This window comes from Schistocerca cancellata, chromosome 2 (genome assembly GCF_023864275.1).
Source record: "Schistocerca cancellata isolate TAMUIC-IGC-003103 chromosome 2, iqSchCanc2.1, whole genome shotgun sequence".
NCBI classification, from domain to species: domain Eukaryota; kingdom Metazoa; phylum Arthropoda; class Insecta; order Orthoptera; family Acrididae; genus Schistocerca; species Schistocerca cancellata.
Window position 1 is genome coordinate 527865273 of NC_064627.1, and position 17265 is coordinate 527882537.

A 17265-nucleotide genomic window follows, 5' to 3' on the forward strand; every position below is an offset into this window, starting at 1 on the left:
TGTTGGTGAGGCTGATGGGCCGATAGCTATCCCCATCAAGCAGTTGTTTACTGGGTCTGAGCACCAGAACGATGGTACTCCCCTGCCACTGAGATGGAAAGACACCATCGCACCAGATCCGGTTGAAGATCACGAGGAAATGGTACTTATAGTCAGATGAGAGCTGCATCGGGGCATGTGCAAGTGCACTGAGGAGCTCTCACTCCGTAAATGGGGCGTTGTAGGGTTCACTGTAGCATGTAGTGAAAGAGAGGGCTTTCCTTTCCATTCACCGTTTGAGGGTGCAAAAGGCTGGGGGTAGTTCTCTGACGCAGAGGATCGAGTATAGTGATCAGCAATCACGTTGGCATTGGTACACAGCACGCCATTGATGGTAACACCAGGGACACTTGTTGGGGGTCTGGTACCCAAAAAGACGTCTGATCTTTATCCAGACTTGGGAAGGTGATGTATGGCACCCAATGATCGACACATACCTCTCCAAACACCCCTGTTTCAGTCATTTTATAAGCTGGCGTAAACAGGCACAGAGCTGCTTAAAGGCTATCAGATGCTCTAGGGAAGGGTGTCACGTATGTTGCTGTAGGGCTCGCTGATGCTCTCTAACTGCCTCAGTGACTTCCGGCGACCGCCAAGGGACTGTCTTTTGCTGGGGGCACCCTAAAGAGCGAGGGATTGCGATGCAAACTCCAACTGACACTCTATTATAGTCGCTATGGTTCCTGTAATATTCCTTATAGTCGCGGAGGGCAGGGGTCCGCATTGCCAGGAACCAGGTTTCCTGGAGGACAATGCAGAAAGCAAGTGTGAAGCTTAACAGTTGCCGTAGCTCAGCCAGGCAGTGTAAAAACTGCCGCAATTCCACTGGAGAATGACATCGTGAGACTGGGAAGGCATGGAACATTCAATGAGGCAGTTTACACCTCAGGGTCACCTGCTGCCACTGACTTTTTGCCTGAGTAGTCTATATCCATTGTGTCTGAGGGTCCGGCGAGATCCAGGTTCTCAGCAGATGCCAGAATCTCCACCCCATTTGCAGACACAGAGCTTGTACGTTGCAGTGGTGTGAATGCCACTGCAAGTTCATTGCTCTTGGGGGTCTTCTTTTTCGATTTCTCATACTGTTCCTGGGTTTCCCTGGCTGGGAAGACTTCACTGAATCAGTCTCCGGGACTGAGGGTGAGTGTGAAGCCCTACGACCAGCTGCTTTTGGGCTTTTCAGCCACTGGTGGGTGTCATCTTTCCCAATAGCAGAAACCTGGGAAAGGAGTGACCCAAGGGACCCCTTCCTAGCAAGTGGAGCCAAAGAAGCCTTATGCTTTTCTGGCTCAGAAGTGGGGACTGAAATCCCCAATGGTTATGGGGAGAGGGGGGGGGGGGGGGGGGGGAGGGTTGCTCCTGAAGTAGGTGGTGCGGGAGCAACAGGGAGAGAAGTGCCCCTCCACCATCAAGGGGGCAGGTGTAGTCTCCTGGTTCTGAGAGGCGACAGGAATTTGAGGAACTGATGGGGCGAGAACTATTCTCATAGTGGCGGCGTATGAGCTGGTTGTAGCCGCAGGATGTAAGCACTGAAATTTCCACTTAGCCTCAGCGTAGGTCAGTCGGTCCACGGTCTTACAAGGCGCGTTTTTTAAGTAAGTAGTGTTTTGAAATTTAAAAAAGACGTGCTAAGATATCTCAATAATTTTATTTTTACATGAAAGCCTGTACCTTAATCTACTTTTCTGCAAAATTTCCATCAATACTGACGCACTTGTCATAATGTTGTATCAGTTTTTGACTGCCCTCCTCATAGAAGTCTGCCGCCTGACTTGTTAACCACTGCATCACCACTGTTTTGACTTCATCATGAAGACGCTGACCGCCCAGGTGTTTCTTTAAGTGCAGGAACAGATGGTAGTCACTGGGTGCAAGATCAGGGCTGTATGGAGGATGATCTAAAGTTTCCCATCGAAAAGATGTGATGAGATCTTTGGTCTGATTTGCCACATGCGGACGGGCATTGTCTTGCAGCAAAACGATGCCCTTGGTTAACTTGCCATGTCTTTTGTTCTGAATTGAACAGTGCAGATTGTGCTATGTCTTACAGTAAGTTGCTGCATTGATTGTCTTATTACGAGGCAGAAATCCCACAAGCAATACTCCTCTTCAGTCCCAAAAAACTGTGCACATGATTTTCCGGGCAGAAATTGTTTTCTTAAACTTCACTTCTCTAGGTGAATCTGAATGCCGCCATTCCATGGACTGTTTCTCTGATTCTGGAGTGACGTGGGCCACTCATGTTTCATCTTGAAGAAACACCTGGGCGGTCAGCGTCTTCAAGATGATGAAGTCAAAATAGTGGTGATGGAGTGGTTAACAAGTCAGGCGGCAGACTTCTATGAGGAGGTATTCAAAAACTGGTACAACGTTATGACAAGTGCCTCAATATTGATGGAAATTATGTAGAAAAGTAGATTAAGGTACAGGCTTTCATGTAAAAATAAAATTGAGATATCTTAGCACAAAAAACATGTATTGTATATTCCATGATTTTCCTCTCTTTCTGCAAAATCCTGCAGCCTGTCAAGCAAGGTGAATGATACACTCTGCAGTTGACACAGATGGGAGGCGGGGCACATGGAGTAATGGGATGTGATGGACGTCCACAATTTCAACAGGTGGGGCTGGAAGTACAGCGGGAAGACATATGGCCAAACTTCCAGCACTTAAAGCACCGCATTGCGGGAGGGATATATGGCTTGATATCACAGCGGTAGACCATCCCCTCGATCTTCTCGGGCAATGTGTCACCCTCGAAGGCTAAGATGAAGGGACCGGTGGCAATCTGGTTATCCCTCAGACCCCGATGGATGCGCTGGAAGAAATGAACACCTAGCCGCTCAAAATTGGTGTGCAGCTCATCGTCAGACTGCAAAAGAAGGTCCCTGTGGAATATAATACCCTGGACCATATTTAAGCTCTTATGAGGCATGATGGTGACAGAAACATCCCCCAACTTGCCACAAGCGAGTAATGCCTGTGACTGGGCAGAGGATGCTGTTTTTATCAAAACTGACCCAGAGTGCATTTTGGACAAACCCTCCACCTCCCCAAACTTGCCCTCCAAATGCTCCACAAAAAAAAAATTAGGTTTCATGGACATAAAAGATTCGCCATCAACTCTCGCACATAACTGGTACCGGGGTAAATAAGCTTCACTGCCATCCTTAGTCTGGCGTTCCTTCCATGGTATGGCCTTGGAGGGGAACGACTCGGGCTCATACTTCTTAGCATTAAAGTTAAACTTTGCCCACTTAGAAACTGCTGGCAGCAGACCACCAGCAAGAGATGACATACTACACTTCATGGCGTGTCATCCGCCCTGATGCCACCTACTCTGACCAGGTGAGCTCCCCATGGGTGCCTCTCAGCCGCAGCGAAGGCCACCTGGCAGGATGCCCATTGCCAGGAGTCCCGATGCCCCAGGATGAAGGGCATCTACTCCTTGGCATATATGGGGAGTTAACGGCACAGGCATCAGCAGAGCGATCCCTGTGTTGTCAGGCGGCTACAACCAACATGGTACATGGTGGCCCCACCACAACGGACTGGCTACCGTGCTGGATGACGTGCAATGAAGTTCATGGTCATCGTCGGCACAGAAAGTGACACTGCAGAGTGCTTGGTGGAAAACGCACACAGGAAGGTGTCCTCGCCCAAGAGATGTACAATGGGCGGGACTGCAATGTGACAACGAGTAAATGGACTAAAGATCTTGATGCACGATGGACACGATGCACCATGTAAGGCACCCTTCCTAAATTAGCTTGCTCTTTGGGAAAATTTTGAAAAATGGAGGTCAAACATTAAAGGGGACCATCGCATAGAGGCCGAAACGTGTGAGACTTCTTTTAGTCACCTCTTACGACAGGCATGAATACCTTAGGCAGGTACAGAGGTTCTCGTGGATAATTGTAGTATCAAGTAAACCTTTTTTTTATTTGTTTAACAATGAACTAACCGCAATATCAAAGGAATTAAAATATTGGTGCCAGACAGAGCTGAGATCAGTGAATACAGAACAGCCCAGTTCCATATTCACATTACGGCAAACTGAGTACAACTGGAAAAAAAATAATCCTTGCCATTTTTATGCATATGGCAATAAGACACGAGCTAGACATGGGGGACTCACTGGGGTCAGCTGCAAATTTTACCCCTGTACAATGACAACTTCTCTTCAACCCATTGACTGGAAAATTACAAAATATCTATCTCATACAAGAGGCCCTAGCAATTTATGAAATTATTTGTTCCTTCTGTTGAAGAGTATATCTTATAACCAATAAATCAAGGAAATATAGTACAAAATTACACATCTTAGCTGAATCTAGAAAAGGGAACATTTGGAATTTTTAAGCTCATCATAAAATAGACAATACATTAAACAAATAATGGTACTGATATTATGCTGTGTTTTGCCAGTAAGCTGCTGAATCAAAGTATAGTTAGCAGAGGACATATTTCACACAAATACTAGCTTTGTTGGGGAAGTAATGGAAGTCCTGAAAGGGGTGCCAAAAGTCTAAAGAATGAAAATTAGAATAAGTGAAAATCTTCCACCACAAAATAAATGTTCTTGCCTTGTGCTCAAAGAATACAAGAGAAATTTTGATGGTAAGTGCAGACACACACAGTTACAACATAAAATATTGCAACAAAGAAAGTAACTAATAAAATGAAACCTGCAGCAGTTGTGTACTGCCATCACCAAATCACTGGCATTGACTTTTCCTACCAGCATCTGCAGTACAGCTACAGGCTTATAAAATAATGAAGTGATAGAGTTGAAGATCTGCATAACAGAATTATAAAGAGGTAACTTCCTACAATAAACTTCATTCAGAAAATACATACAGGCTTGGAGCTGGCTGCTGTGGAGTCAACAACGGATTTTCCAAATGTACCAGCAAAAGTAGCTCAGCTATTAGAAACACACTTCTGTTACACCATTACTACTGAACTATGGAAGAAAAAGGACAAAGTTATACATTCTTATAAGGGCAATCGTAGAAGGGGAGAAGCAGATAAATCAGCTTTGTGAAACATGCTCTGCAGCCAGGAGACCATTATATTTGATTTGTTACGACTCAGGTCCTAGCTGCTAAAAGCAAATACTACCATAATCTACACTGAGAGGTGATAAAAATTATTAAATGTGACAAGTTTCATTTGAAGGAGGAGGATATGAAACAGAGTATCCGGATTCTGCAGGTAATGGTAAAACATGGTTTCCCAAAAAAATTCATTTAACCATAGTATAATAGCCCAGAATATTCTAATAAGCACGAACGCTTTGTCTGTGCAAACTGATCAACGTACACTACTCCAACAGGCATGAAAATGAAAACATAGAAGTCTCCACTACAGAATAACAAAATGCTAGTTAAACACATGACCAAAATGACAGCAACTATTCTTAAACATTAAAAAAAGATAATACATGAAAGAAAAAGAAAAATATGCGAGGACCAGATCTACACTTCTTGGAATAAAATGATTCTTGAGCTAATTTCTACCAACTTTAAACATTATAATATGTTTGTGTAGGGTTAGGCGGTTAACTACAACAACAACCACCACCATGACCACCATGCAAACAAAATCCATCTGCACATCAACAAGCCCAGTTACATTCAGTCTACTTTATTGCAGATGTTTACAAACTCTAGAAGCCATCATACATTGTAAAAATAAGCTGAAAACTGTTGCATACAATTTGATTATATAGCAATCTGCAGCAGTATATGTAGTGAAACTGTCTAACAATTAGGCTGACACACAGACTGTAGCAAATTCATAAGAAATTAGGTTCTAAGAAATTTTGACACCAGTAACACAATAATGATTTCACTGATCCTTTCTGAAAAATGACAGAAATCAAGTTTAAAACATTCAGTACTCACCTGATTAGTCATAGCTACAAAAATAGCCAACAAAAACAAATAACAGCACCACGAAAATTTCTTCTGTACCTCTTCTTCTGTAAGCGTAATGAACTCCCATGTCATAAAAGCCAAGAAAGGAATTGTCAGCATGAAGTTATCTCCATTAGTTTCAATAAAATCATGCCTTGTAATTGAAGTTGGATCGATGTGATGTTCACGAAAAGGCCTCAGAAAATTCTGCAATAATAATAATAATAATAATCCTTTGATGATTTTGGACAATGATAGTTACATTTTACTTCAGCATAAAAATGTTGATTTGCAACAATTAAAATTAAAAAACGTTTCCCTATAAATATGCTAATGAAGATAATTTGTTAAAAAGGTAAATATATGCATATATTGAAGGACTGCAGCTGTTTTATACATGTTTCAGATATGCCCTGTTTATGGAAGTGTCACTAATTCTTCTGACAAACAGAATTTTGCAACATATTTATCCATTCAATTTGATATTAAAGAACAAAAAAGAATAACTTGACAATTAACTGTAATGATATATAGAACAAAAACTTGGAATGTAACAATATTATGAGAAGGAAAGTTGCTACTCACCATATAGCGTAGATGTTTTAACAAATGGGAAAAATTTTTCCGTGTGTGACCCCCTCCCTCCCCCACCAAAGAAACACACCAACAGTAACAGAAAGTGAAGCATAACATTTATAAATGACCACAGCCAATTAAGATAATGCTCACTAATGCAAAGGTGCAATTAATAGTCAGAAGTAGGTATGTTGCAGTGTTGACTGAATGGCAAAATATCAACTGGCTATTCAAGATGTGTACACCAGATGCCAGCAAAGGATTTTAGTTTTCCAATTAATTCCAAATTTGTAAGAATCCAAAGCAATGCAAACATTATACTGCACAAATACTTATCATAAATAATAGTTATCCACACAATAGACATATTTCATAACAGATCAAAGTAAGATAAATGGAAGCCACTTTTATTTGGATCACATTCATGATGGCAATGCATGATTCACAATATTTCCAACACTTACTGCTACAGTATGGCACTGATTACTTTGATAGAGATATGGAAATAAATTTTTGCAGACTGTGTTAAAATATTTATTTATACTTTTAGAGTGTAACGTAAAGTCAATTTAAAAGCAACGACATGTAAATTGCACTATTTTTCTTCTCGTCCAAAGAAATCAAGCAGTTTTATGGCTTTTGTAACAGATGATAACAACAAGGCTGGCAGGTAAACAACAACAGGAGTAAAACTGCCACATAAGTGCTAAGGGAGAAACTGTTATTCATGGCAGTAAAACAGCTAAGCTTCCTGGGACACTGGGTTGTTTACATGAGTTAACGTAAAATACTCACATTATCCATGTATATGATAAACGTTCATTTATCATTGTCAAGCTAAGGATATTACCATGACAAAAAAGAAAGACTACTTACAACATTTGGAACTATTTTTTGAGATGTATTCATGAACAATTATTTTTAACCATGGACTATGCCCACATAATGTGGCAATTTTCATCAAAACAGGTCATTTCAATGCACTGGGCAAACAGTTTATTACAAATGTCTTCTTGAGCTCTTGTTTGGAAGCAAAAATGGTTTAGCTCCTCTGTAAATGCATAGAAAATAACAAAGAAATGTTTTCAACAGTAAAAGGAATAACTGCAGATGCCCGTAGACCCAAATCAGTCCTAGTCTGAAGGTGACCACAATTATTTTGGCAGCTACACAACTGTACTGCATGCCATGGCACCTTCTGGAGAAAAACACCAAAACACACTAAATACGGTTCGACAAAGGTGTCACAACAATCACAAAACTGGATTTTCGCAGTAGAGAGTTTGGAAATGATTGTGAATGGTCATGATATATTTAATCACATGAACCTAGTGACTCCAATCAGCCATCACACCAAGTAGTGCTTGGCAGCGGTGGGAGATACAGCACGAATTGTTCCAACTTTTACACTTTTACCAGTTCAAATCTGTTGAGTAGTGTTCCCTGGTGTCAAGAAACTTAACCATGTAATATTTTAAACACTACTGAATGGACAATATGCCAGCATAATTTTTTTTCTTGCCGAATATTTTTTCGTAAAGCGGAAATCGCAGGAAAATTATAAATATGTTGATGCAAATTCAGGTTCAAACTAACATTGTGGACTTAGGAAATTTGACGAGAATGATAAAAAAGTCCTAAATGGCAGGAAAACGTCAAGTCCAGGAATATAAAAGTGGGGCTATACTGTATATGGTTCCAGAGACCTTTTCAAGTTTCAAACATCTATGATGTATAAATGCAGACTGAAGTGACAAATGAAAATTTGTACCAAGGCCAGAATTCGAAAACAGGTCTCCTGCTCACTAGGCAGATGAGCTAACCATGGGTGCAGCAGTTTTGCACAACAGCATGGTCTACCACAGCATGCTGCCTCCTTGATCCAAATTCTCATTCACGCCTCAGCCCTCTTGGTATTTCCCCTAAACTTGCACAGCATTGCAGAGGCTCGCCAACTGTATTGGAATAGCACCTAAGCATCAAATGAAATGGGAAATCTTGTCACTTTATCACTTGATCTGATCACTTCAGTCTGCATATATACACTGAAGAGCCAAAGAAACTGGTACACCTGCCTAATATCATGTATGAACCCCCATGAGCATGTAAAAAAGTGATGCAACACGACGTGGCATGGACTCGACTAATGTCTGAAGTAGTGCTGGGGGGAACTGACACCATGAATCCTACAGGGCCATCCATAAATCTGTAAGACTACGAGGGGGTGTAGATCTCTTCTGAACAGAATGTTGCAAGGCATCCAGATATGCTCAATAATGTTCATGTCTGTGGAGTTTGGTGGCTGACAGAAGTGTTTAAACTCAGAAGAGTGTTCCTGGAGCCAATCTGTAGCAATTCTGGACCTGTGGGGTGCCGCATTCTCCTGCTGGGATTGCCCAAGTCTTTCTGAATACACAATGGACATGAAGGGATGCAAGTGATCAGACAGGATTCTTACATATGTGCTATCTGTCAGAGACATATTCAGATGTATCAGGGGTTCCATATCACTCCAACTGCACATGCCCCACGCCACTACAGAGCCTCCACCAGCTTGAACAATCTCCTGTTGACATGCAGGGTCCATGGGTTCATGAGGTTGTCTCCATACCCGTACACGTCCATCCACTTGTACAATTTGAAATGAAACTCACACGACCAGGCAACATGTTTCCAGTCAACAGTCCAATGTCTGTGTTGATGGCCCCAGGCAAACCAAAAGCTTTGAGCTGTGCAGTCATCAAGGGCACAAGTGGGCCTGTGACTCCGAAAGCCCAAATCGATGATGTTTCTTTGAATGGTTCACACACTGACATTTGTTGATGGCCCAGAACTGAAATCTGCAGCAATCTGCTGAAGGGTTGCACTTCTAGATCTTTTTCCAGCCACAGCGATGTCAGAGAATTTGATATTTTACCATATCCCGGATATTCATGGTACACTTGTGAAATTGTTGTATGGGAAAATCCCCACTTCATTGCTACCTTGGAGATGCTGTCTCCCATCTTTTGTGCGCAGACAACATTCAAACTCACTTAAATTTTGATACACTGCCATTGTAGCAGCAGTAACCAATCTAACAACTGCGCTAGACACGTGCCATCTTACATAGGTGTTGCTGACCGCAGCACCATATTCTGCCTGTTTACACATCTCTGCATTTGAGTATGTATATCTATGCCAGTTTCTGTGAGACTGACGAGATCTCTAGAACCATAAAGGTTCATTTGACTGAAGCATCTATGCCTGGATTTCAGGCATGATCCCCCATTTTGTTCGATGCTGGGGTGCCATTCCAATGCAGCTGGAGAGCCTCTGCTATGTTGTTTGAGTTTCTGGGGAATATCAAGTGGACTGTGGTGCGAATTCAGATCAAGGAGGGAGGTGAGCTACGGTAGTACGTACAATTGTGCAAAGCCAATGTGGCAGGGTGGCACAATGGTTAGCATGTCTGCCTATTGCACAGGAGATCCATATATGAATCCTGTCTTTTGTACAAATTTTCATTCATCACTTCAGCCTGCACATATACATCACAAATGTTCTGAATGTGCCAGAAATTATATAGAAAGAAGTTTCATTAAGTGATTTGTGTATTGCACTTATATCATCATGAAGAGCTTACAATCCTGTTGCCTACAATTTTCAGCTGCCCACAAGCTTCCTACTCTATGAGTCTCGTATACTTCTATATGAGCACTCCTCAAGTTCCCATATGACCTTATACCTAGCAGAATGTTACCACTTTCCTTTGCTTCTGTAACTGGTAGAGGGCGTCACTGAAGTTACTGACATTTCTCTCTATTTCTTACAAGTGCTGCATGGACTCATCCGCAGTTCAGTACACACATCCAGAATCCAAACAGGAAGTGACTGACTATTCTTTTTTTCTGAAACCCACACAAGAAAGCTGTTGATCATCACTAAAGAGTATTTTCTCACACAGATGCTCCGAAAAAACTGCCTACATGGAGCTCTTCCCATGACCTATTTTTTTTACTTTCATTAAATGTTTGCTGACCCCTGGTAATTGCTATTCAAAAAGCTTTTAGATTTTTAATGTTTCTAAATGTTGACCATTATAAAGCCATCAAATTGCGTTTAATGGCTGAGTGACGTGTCACCCACAGCTAGGGATGGGGTGGCTCTTACAGTCCATGTAACATTCGCCGTGGACACCTATCACAAACTGCTCTTTCTAAAAGGTGTAACCAGACTGGGGAGTTGTCCCTCAAGTGGACATACCTAACACTGACTGAGTGACTGAGCAACACCTGTGAGTGGGCATGGGAAAGATCTTCTCAGAAGGGGGACCAAATGCTGAACTGAGGGCATCACTTGGGCTATATTTACTACTACAATTTCTTCCTACAGCATGAGACTGGAGTTCCCTGCAGCTGCAGTAGATGATTGGAGAGCCCCAGAGACAGCAATCATATCACTGTCTGTTAAAATGCAGGTTATAACTGCATATCAACTAACTTCTCCCCATTCGTCTGAATATACAACAGTCCTTTAAAATGTGACATACTGAAATCTGTATGACACAAATATGTGGTAAACTGAAATCTGTACATCACAAACACTGAACACTGGATGGTCCTCTTGCCTATAATGTCTACTGTATGCAGGAAGCAATCATATGACTGTGTCCTAACTGTTCATGTGTTACGTCCTCATCTCAGTTGATGTTTAGGAGTGAGCCACTGCTGAACAATGGGTTTTACTACCTTATTACCAGTCAATTCTAGCCCATTTTCTTTTAGCTGATGCACAACTTCATGCCTCAGTAGTGAGGAGACAGTACAAAAGGGAACAGCATACTGAACCACAGAATTTTCAATGCATGCTTTCTTAGTTGCTAGGAGGGAGTCAGTGGAAGTTGCAACCAATGAGAAGTGAGTGGAACAAGAGGTTGTGGATTAGTGTTGAATAGGGGGAACTGCGTTCACAAATGCTGAAGTATTGAATCCAGCTTGTCAAAGTGAGTTCAGAACTTGCATTTAGGTTACAGGACAGTGAAGACATATTAAACTTAGTTTTCTGGGCAACATGTGTGTACAACTTTGATACTTAGAAATTACGTAAATGTAGCTGAGTTATGAACTTGGCAAAATTTAGCTACCTTGGTGATAGACTGAAGCAGATTTTTCATTGAACTTTAATAAAGAATAGTTGTAGGATCGCATTTTAGCCCTTGCTTACCAATTGAAAGTACTGATTGCAAAACCCAGTTATTTATTTGTACTGCAAAATATGAGTGTTTTGATTAATATACAATTTTATTTAAAATTAAGCTCTGGTTGTCATGTAATAGTTCTTCCAAATCATTAAAACTATAATTTAATAATTTTATGCAGGCAATATTCTGCTGGAAACTTAAAAAACTGCATGTTGTTTTTAAATTGCCATACTTTGCACTGGTGTACCATAGTATCCAGATTGATGGGTGGGCCACAGAGTAATGAAAAACCAGTGTGCACTTAATTTCACTCCCGCAAGTTTGCAAGTAAGCACATGCTTAAAGAGGGTTTAAAGATCACAAAGTGCCAACTCTCATTACTTTAAAGGCTCTGATCCTTTCCATGGTCAGTCAGCATTTAAACTGTAACTAATCAAAATGGCATGCTACCTCCTAAATGTTCCTATGACTTGGGAAAGTGCCATACTTTGCACTGGTGTACCATAGTATCCAGATTGATGGGTGGGCTGCATAGCACATCTTGCTTATAGTGAGATCCATAAAGTCCTAGACATTATCTTGATGGAGAAAAATCCACTAATTAACTTATTGAATGCAGTTTGCTCTGCTGATTTCCTAATTGGATAGCATTATTTTGGGGGCTGCACCATGTCATGGATGGATTAAGAGTGTAAATTTGTCTCTGGAGTGAAAGTAAAAAGCAATTTTCCATTGAGCCAAAGCTGTGAGGGCTGGAGAGCAGAATGAGAGAGCTATGAGTGAAAGTATACAGATTCAGAGATGACTAATCTCAATAACACTTCATTCCTGGAGGAAATACAAGATGAGCCTCACAGCATAATAAAGTTTACCATTAGCAGAAATGGTCAGGGGAATTGTATTATGAAGCTTGCAGATCCTCTTTGTCTAATATCTTCTGAAGCAATAAATACACAGAACACAAAATTACCCAGTGTGACACAACAAGCAACAGCATCAGCTTGGATGCCTGTAATCTTCGGGACTGCAGAGTGGTGGTATCTGTCCCTGGCAACACGAAGCCATCTGACCTTCGGGCCTGTCAACAGTAAATTCATCATTGTGGTAAACGGTATACTCCCTTAAACAAATGTCAACATCCTTGAAATGTAATTTCTGCAAACACATACACAGGAGTCCAGGTGCACCCAGAACCCATTCATGTTCCACTACTGTGTGATACTTTTCTTATTGGTAATTTTTTTCTTTGTCTTTGCCCCTTTTTTTGGTGTGTTGGAGAGTTAATAATGGTTAAAAACCAATAGCAGGATTTATGATTAGCCTAAGGAAAGTTGCATTTCCACAGGTCGTGCTAGAATGTCATCAAATAATCCATCAGACAGACAGTATGGTAGGGTCAACAGTTTATGCCTGTTAAGCTTTGTGACCCTAGCATTGGGTCACCTGTCTTAAGTGTCACAAAAAAGGTCATGTTGCAGTAGTCTGTCACTCAACTACACACAACACAGAATCAGAAAACATGGGTATAGATACACTCCTGGGAATTGAAATAAGAACACCGTGAATTCATTGTCCCAGGAAGGGGAAACTTTATTGACACATTCCTGGGGTCAGATACATCACTTTGATCACACTGACAGAACCACAGGCACATAGACACAGGCAACAGAGCATGCACAAGGTCGGCACTAGTACAGTGTATATCCACCTTTCGCAGCAATGCAGGCTGCTACTCTCCCATGGAGACGATCGTAGAGATGCTGGATGTAGTCCTGTGGAACGGCTTGCCATGCCATTTCCACCTGGCGCCTCAGTTGGCCCAGCGTTCGTGCTGGACGTGCAGACCGCGTGAGACGACGCTTCATCCAGTCCCAAACATGCTCAAGGGGGGACAGATCCGGAGATCTTGCTGGCCAGGGTAGTTGACTTACACCTTCTAGAGCACGTTGGGTGGCACGGGATACATGCGGACGTGCATTGTCCTGTTGGAACAGCAAGTTCCCTTGCCGGTCTAGGAATGGTAGAACGATGGGTTCGATGACGGTTTGGATGTACCGTGCACTATTCAGTGTCCCCTCGACGATCACCAGTGGTGTACGGCCAGTGTAGGAGATCGCTCCCCACACCATGATGCCGGGTGTTGGCCCTGTGTGCCTCGGTCGTATGCAGTCCTGATTGTGGCGCTCACCTGCACGGCGCCAAACACGCATACGACCATCATTGGCACCAAGGCAGAAGCGACTCTCATCGCTGAAGACGACACGTCTCCATTCGTCCCTCCATTCACGCCTGTCGCGACACCACTGGAGGCGGGCTGCACGATGTTGGGGCGTGAGCGGAAGACGGCCTAACGGTGTGCGGGACCGTAGCCCAGCTTCATGGAGACGGTTGCGAATGGTCCTCGCCGATACCCCAGGAGCAACAGTGTCCCTAATTTGCTGGGAAGTGGCGGTGCGGTCCCCTACGGCACTGCGTAGGATCCTACGGTCTTGGCGTGCATCCGTGCGTCGCTGCGGTCCGGTCCCAGGTCGACGGGCACGTGCACCTTCCGCCGACCACTGGCGACAACATCGATGTACTGTGGAGACCTCACGCCCCACGTGTTGAGCAATTCGGCGGTACGTCCACCCGGCCTCCCGCATGCCCACTATACGCCCTCGCTCAAAGTCCGTCAACTGCACATACGGTTCACGTCCACGCTGTCGCGGCATGCTACCAGTGTTAAAGACTGCGATGGAGCTCCGTATGCCACGGCAAACTGGCTGACACTGACGGCGGCGGTGCACAAATGCTGCGCAGCTAGCGCCATTCGACGGCCAACACCGCGGTTCCTGGTGTGTCCGCTGTGCCGTGCGTGTGATCATTGCTTGTACAGCCCTCTCGCAGTGTCCGGAGCAACTATGGTGGGTCTGACACACCGGTGTCAATGTGTTCTTTTTTCCATTTCCAGGAGTGTATATGGGAAGTGTCGTAACAGGACTGGTTCCCAATCAGAAGTCCAACAAGCCTTTTATTGAGGTTTTGGTTCTCACGCTACATAGGCACTGGTGCAGCAGTTTCCATTTATAATGAACAAACATATTTCGACCTCAGCTCTCTGCTGCTATTGCTAGTAAACAGGCACCTTTGGGAATATGGTAAACTGCAAATCTTCTTGCTAGACCAATTCGAGATCGACTTTACCTATGGATCAGTGACTTGGCCCATTACCTTTATTGTTATCCACAATGGTAATTCCTTTTATAGTCTGATGGCCTTCAAGCCTTTCATTTTTCAGTCACGGACTCCATACAGTTGGTACCTCCCACAGTCTTCTGTCACTCATTGGAATCTCTGTGCTCATAATTTCAGAATATCTTTGTGGAAGGCCTAAGTTGCACCACAGACGAAAAGCCCATATAACCTTTAAGCAGTCAGCTTCTCCTACATTTTTTCATATACAGATTCCTTAAACCCTATGCTCACAAGTCAAAGCAGAGCTGTACCACCTCTCATCTCTTGGGACTGTGTTTCCCATTTCCTCTAGTGAATGGGACACATCCCTTGTCATCATGATGAAGCCCTATGGTAACTTATGACTTTGCAGTGGTTTTAAGGTCACCATGAATTCACAGTCTGTGGTCAACACATAACCATTACTACGTCCAGACAAGCTGTTCATATCCTTAGCAGGGGTCAACTCTTCTCTAAACTTGACCTTTATGAACCATATCACCAGTTATCCTTGGATGAGGGGTCCAAGCATATCATGGTTTGTAACACTCCTTTTGGCCTGTATCAAAATTAACGATTCATTTTGGCATGGCAAGCGTCCCTACAGTTTTTCAGTGCTATCTTCAACAGTTCACGTCCACTATTCTGCACTGTTTCAACTATCTGGATAACATTGTCATTAATGGACATACTATCAGTGAACACCTGCATGATCTCCAGGCCCTTTTTGAAAAACTCCAGGCTGTGAGTCTGTGTTGCAATGTGCAGTAGTCTAAGCTTTTGCAACCCTTTCATGAGTATCTGGGCCGCACCATATCAGAGCAGGGCATCCAACTCCTGGCAAGTCTGGCCGTTATGGACCTGTCGAATCCCTCGTTATTGCATGAGCTGCAGGTTTTCCTGGATAAAACTGCTTTTCCCCCATGTTCATTCTCGGGCATCCATCACTACATGTCCCCTCTACCTAATCTGCAAGGCTGCTTCCTTTGTTCAGTCTCCAATGTGTGACCCGGCCTTCTCCGCACTAAAGGACCATCTCAGGTCAGCACAATGTGTAGCTTCTTTTGATCTCAACAAACCACTGGCTTTGGCTTGGAAGCTCACAGTACAGTATGTTGCAGTCTTCACCCATCACAATGCAGACAGCTCAGAGCAGCCATGGGCATTTGCATCCTAAACTTGCAACCTAGCACAGCTCCACTATTCTCAGGTCGAGGCGAGAGCTCCGGTCACCAAATTCCATGCTTTCTTGTATGGCACCAAATTTCATCTCATTATGGACTACAAGCCATTAGTTTCATTATTTAGTCCATCCACTCAGGTCCCTAATAAGATGGCCCACAGGCTGCAGCAGTGGGCCTTTTTTCTCCAAATACAACTTTGACACTAATTTTCACTCCACTGGGCACCATGATTATGCAGATGCCTTATTCTGATTGCCCATTGGCCTGGAACGCAAGTTTGAGCAAGAGAAGCTCATGTGTTTTCATATGGATATTGTCTCCTGCGAAGCAGTACACAAGTTTCCGATCACTAGTACCTTGCTTGCCAAGTCCACAGCATCTGACCCCATCTTCAAGCAGGTCGTCCACCTTGTCCAGCAGGGTTGGTCACCTCATCCTCTGTGCCGCACTTCTCATCAGCTTCGTAACTACTTTGTCTTGTGCCATTGTCTCTCCATCTTAGATGGGGTCCTCCTCCTCACCATTGGCAACTCCCAGGGCGGTTATTCCTGGGAGTTTGTGGTGGCATGTCTTACAACTGTTACATTAGAGTCGCTGGGATGTTCCACAGCCTTGGCTCATAGCCATGTGTAATGGCCCGGCATTGACTGGGAGCTGGAGCATTTGGTTGCTGCATGTCCCCAATGCACTAGTAAACAGGTGGCTCACAATACTTAGTTCTTCCCATAGCCTCCAGCAGCCCAGCACAGGGAACACATCCATGTGGATTTTGCACGTCTATTTCTGAAAGTGTTGTGGCTGACTCCTTGTACATTTTCACATTTTCCATACATGGTCTGGTGCTCCTCTGCCACTATTTAAGTTACTACTTACGTGCTCTCAAAAATTTTTTGTGGAAAGTCTCCCAGTTACTCATTTCTGACAACGGACCTCAGTTCTTATCTCAGGCATTTTGTGATTTCTATATGAAGTCGAGCATTCACCATGTTTGGCTCCTCCCCCTTTTATCCCCAGTCTAACCGAGAGGCCAAGCACATGGTTTGTACCTGTAAGTCGCAGATGAAAAAGTATCTGCAAGACTCTCCACACCAAGGAGGCATTAGAGTTTTTTTTCATTTTTTTCCTACCAGCAGACCATTCCTACTGGTTC

General features: G+C 43.3%; 1 protein-coding gene across 2 annotated transcripts in view; it reads right to left on the reverse strand.

Moving 5' to 3' along the window:
* The window catches only part of LOC126162073 (plasmanylethanolamine desaturase), a 64883-nt gene that overhangs the window by 15238 nt on the left and 32380 nt on the right, over positions 1 to 17265 (reverse strand). For both annotated transcript variants that reach the window (XM_049918342.1, XM_049918343.1), the window contains one exon: positions 5949 to 6167. In XM_049918342.1, coding sequence (XP_049774299.1) covers positions 5949 to 6167 — 219 coding nt within the window. The remainder of the gene's footprint in view (positions 1 to 5948; positions 6168 to 17265) is intronic.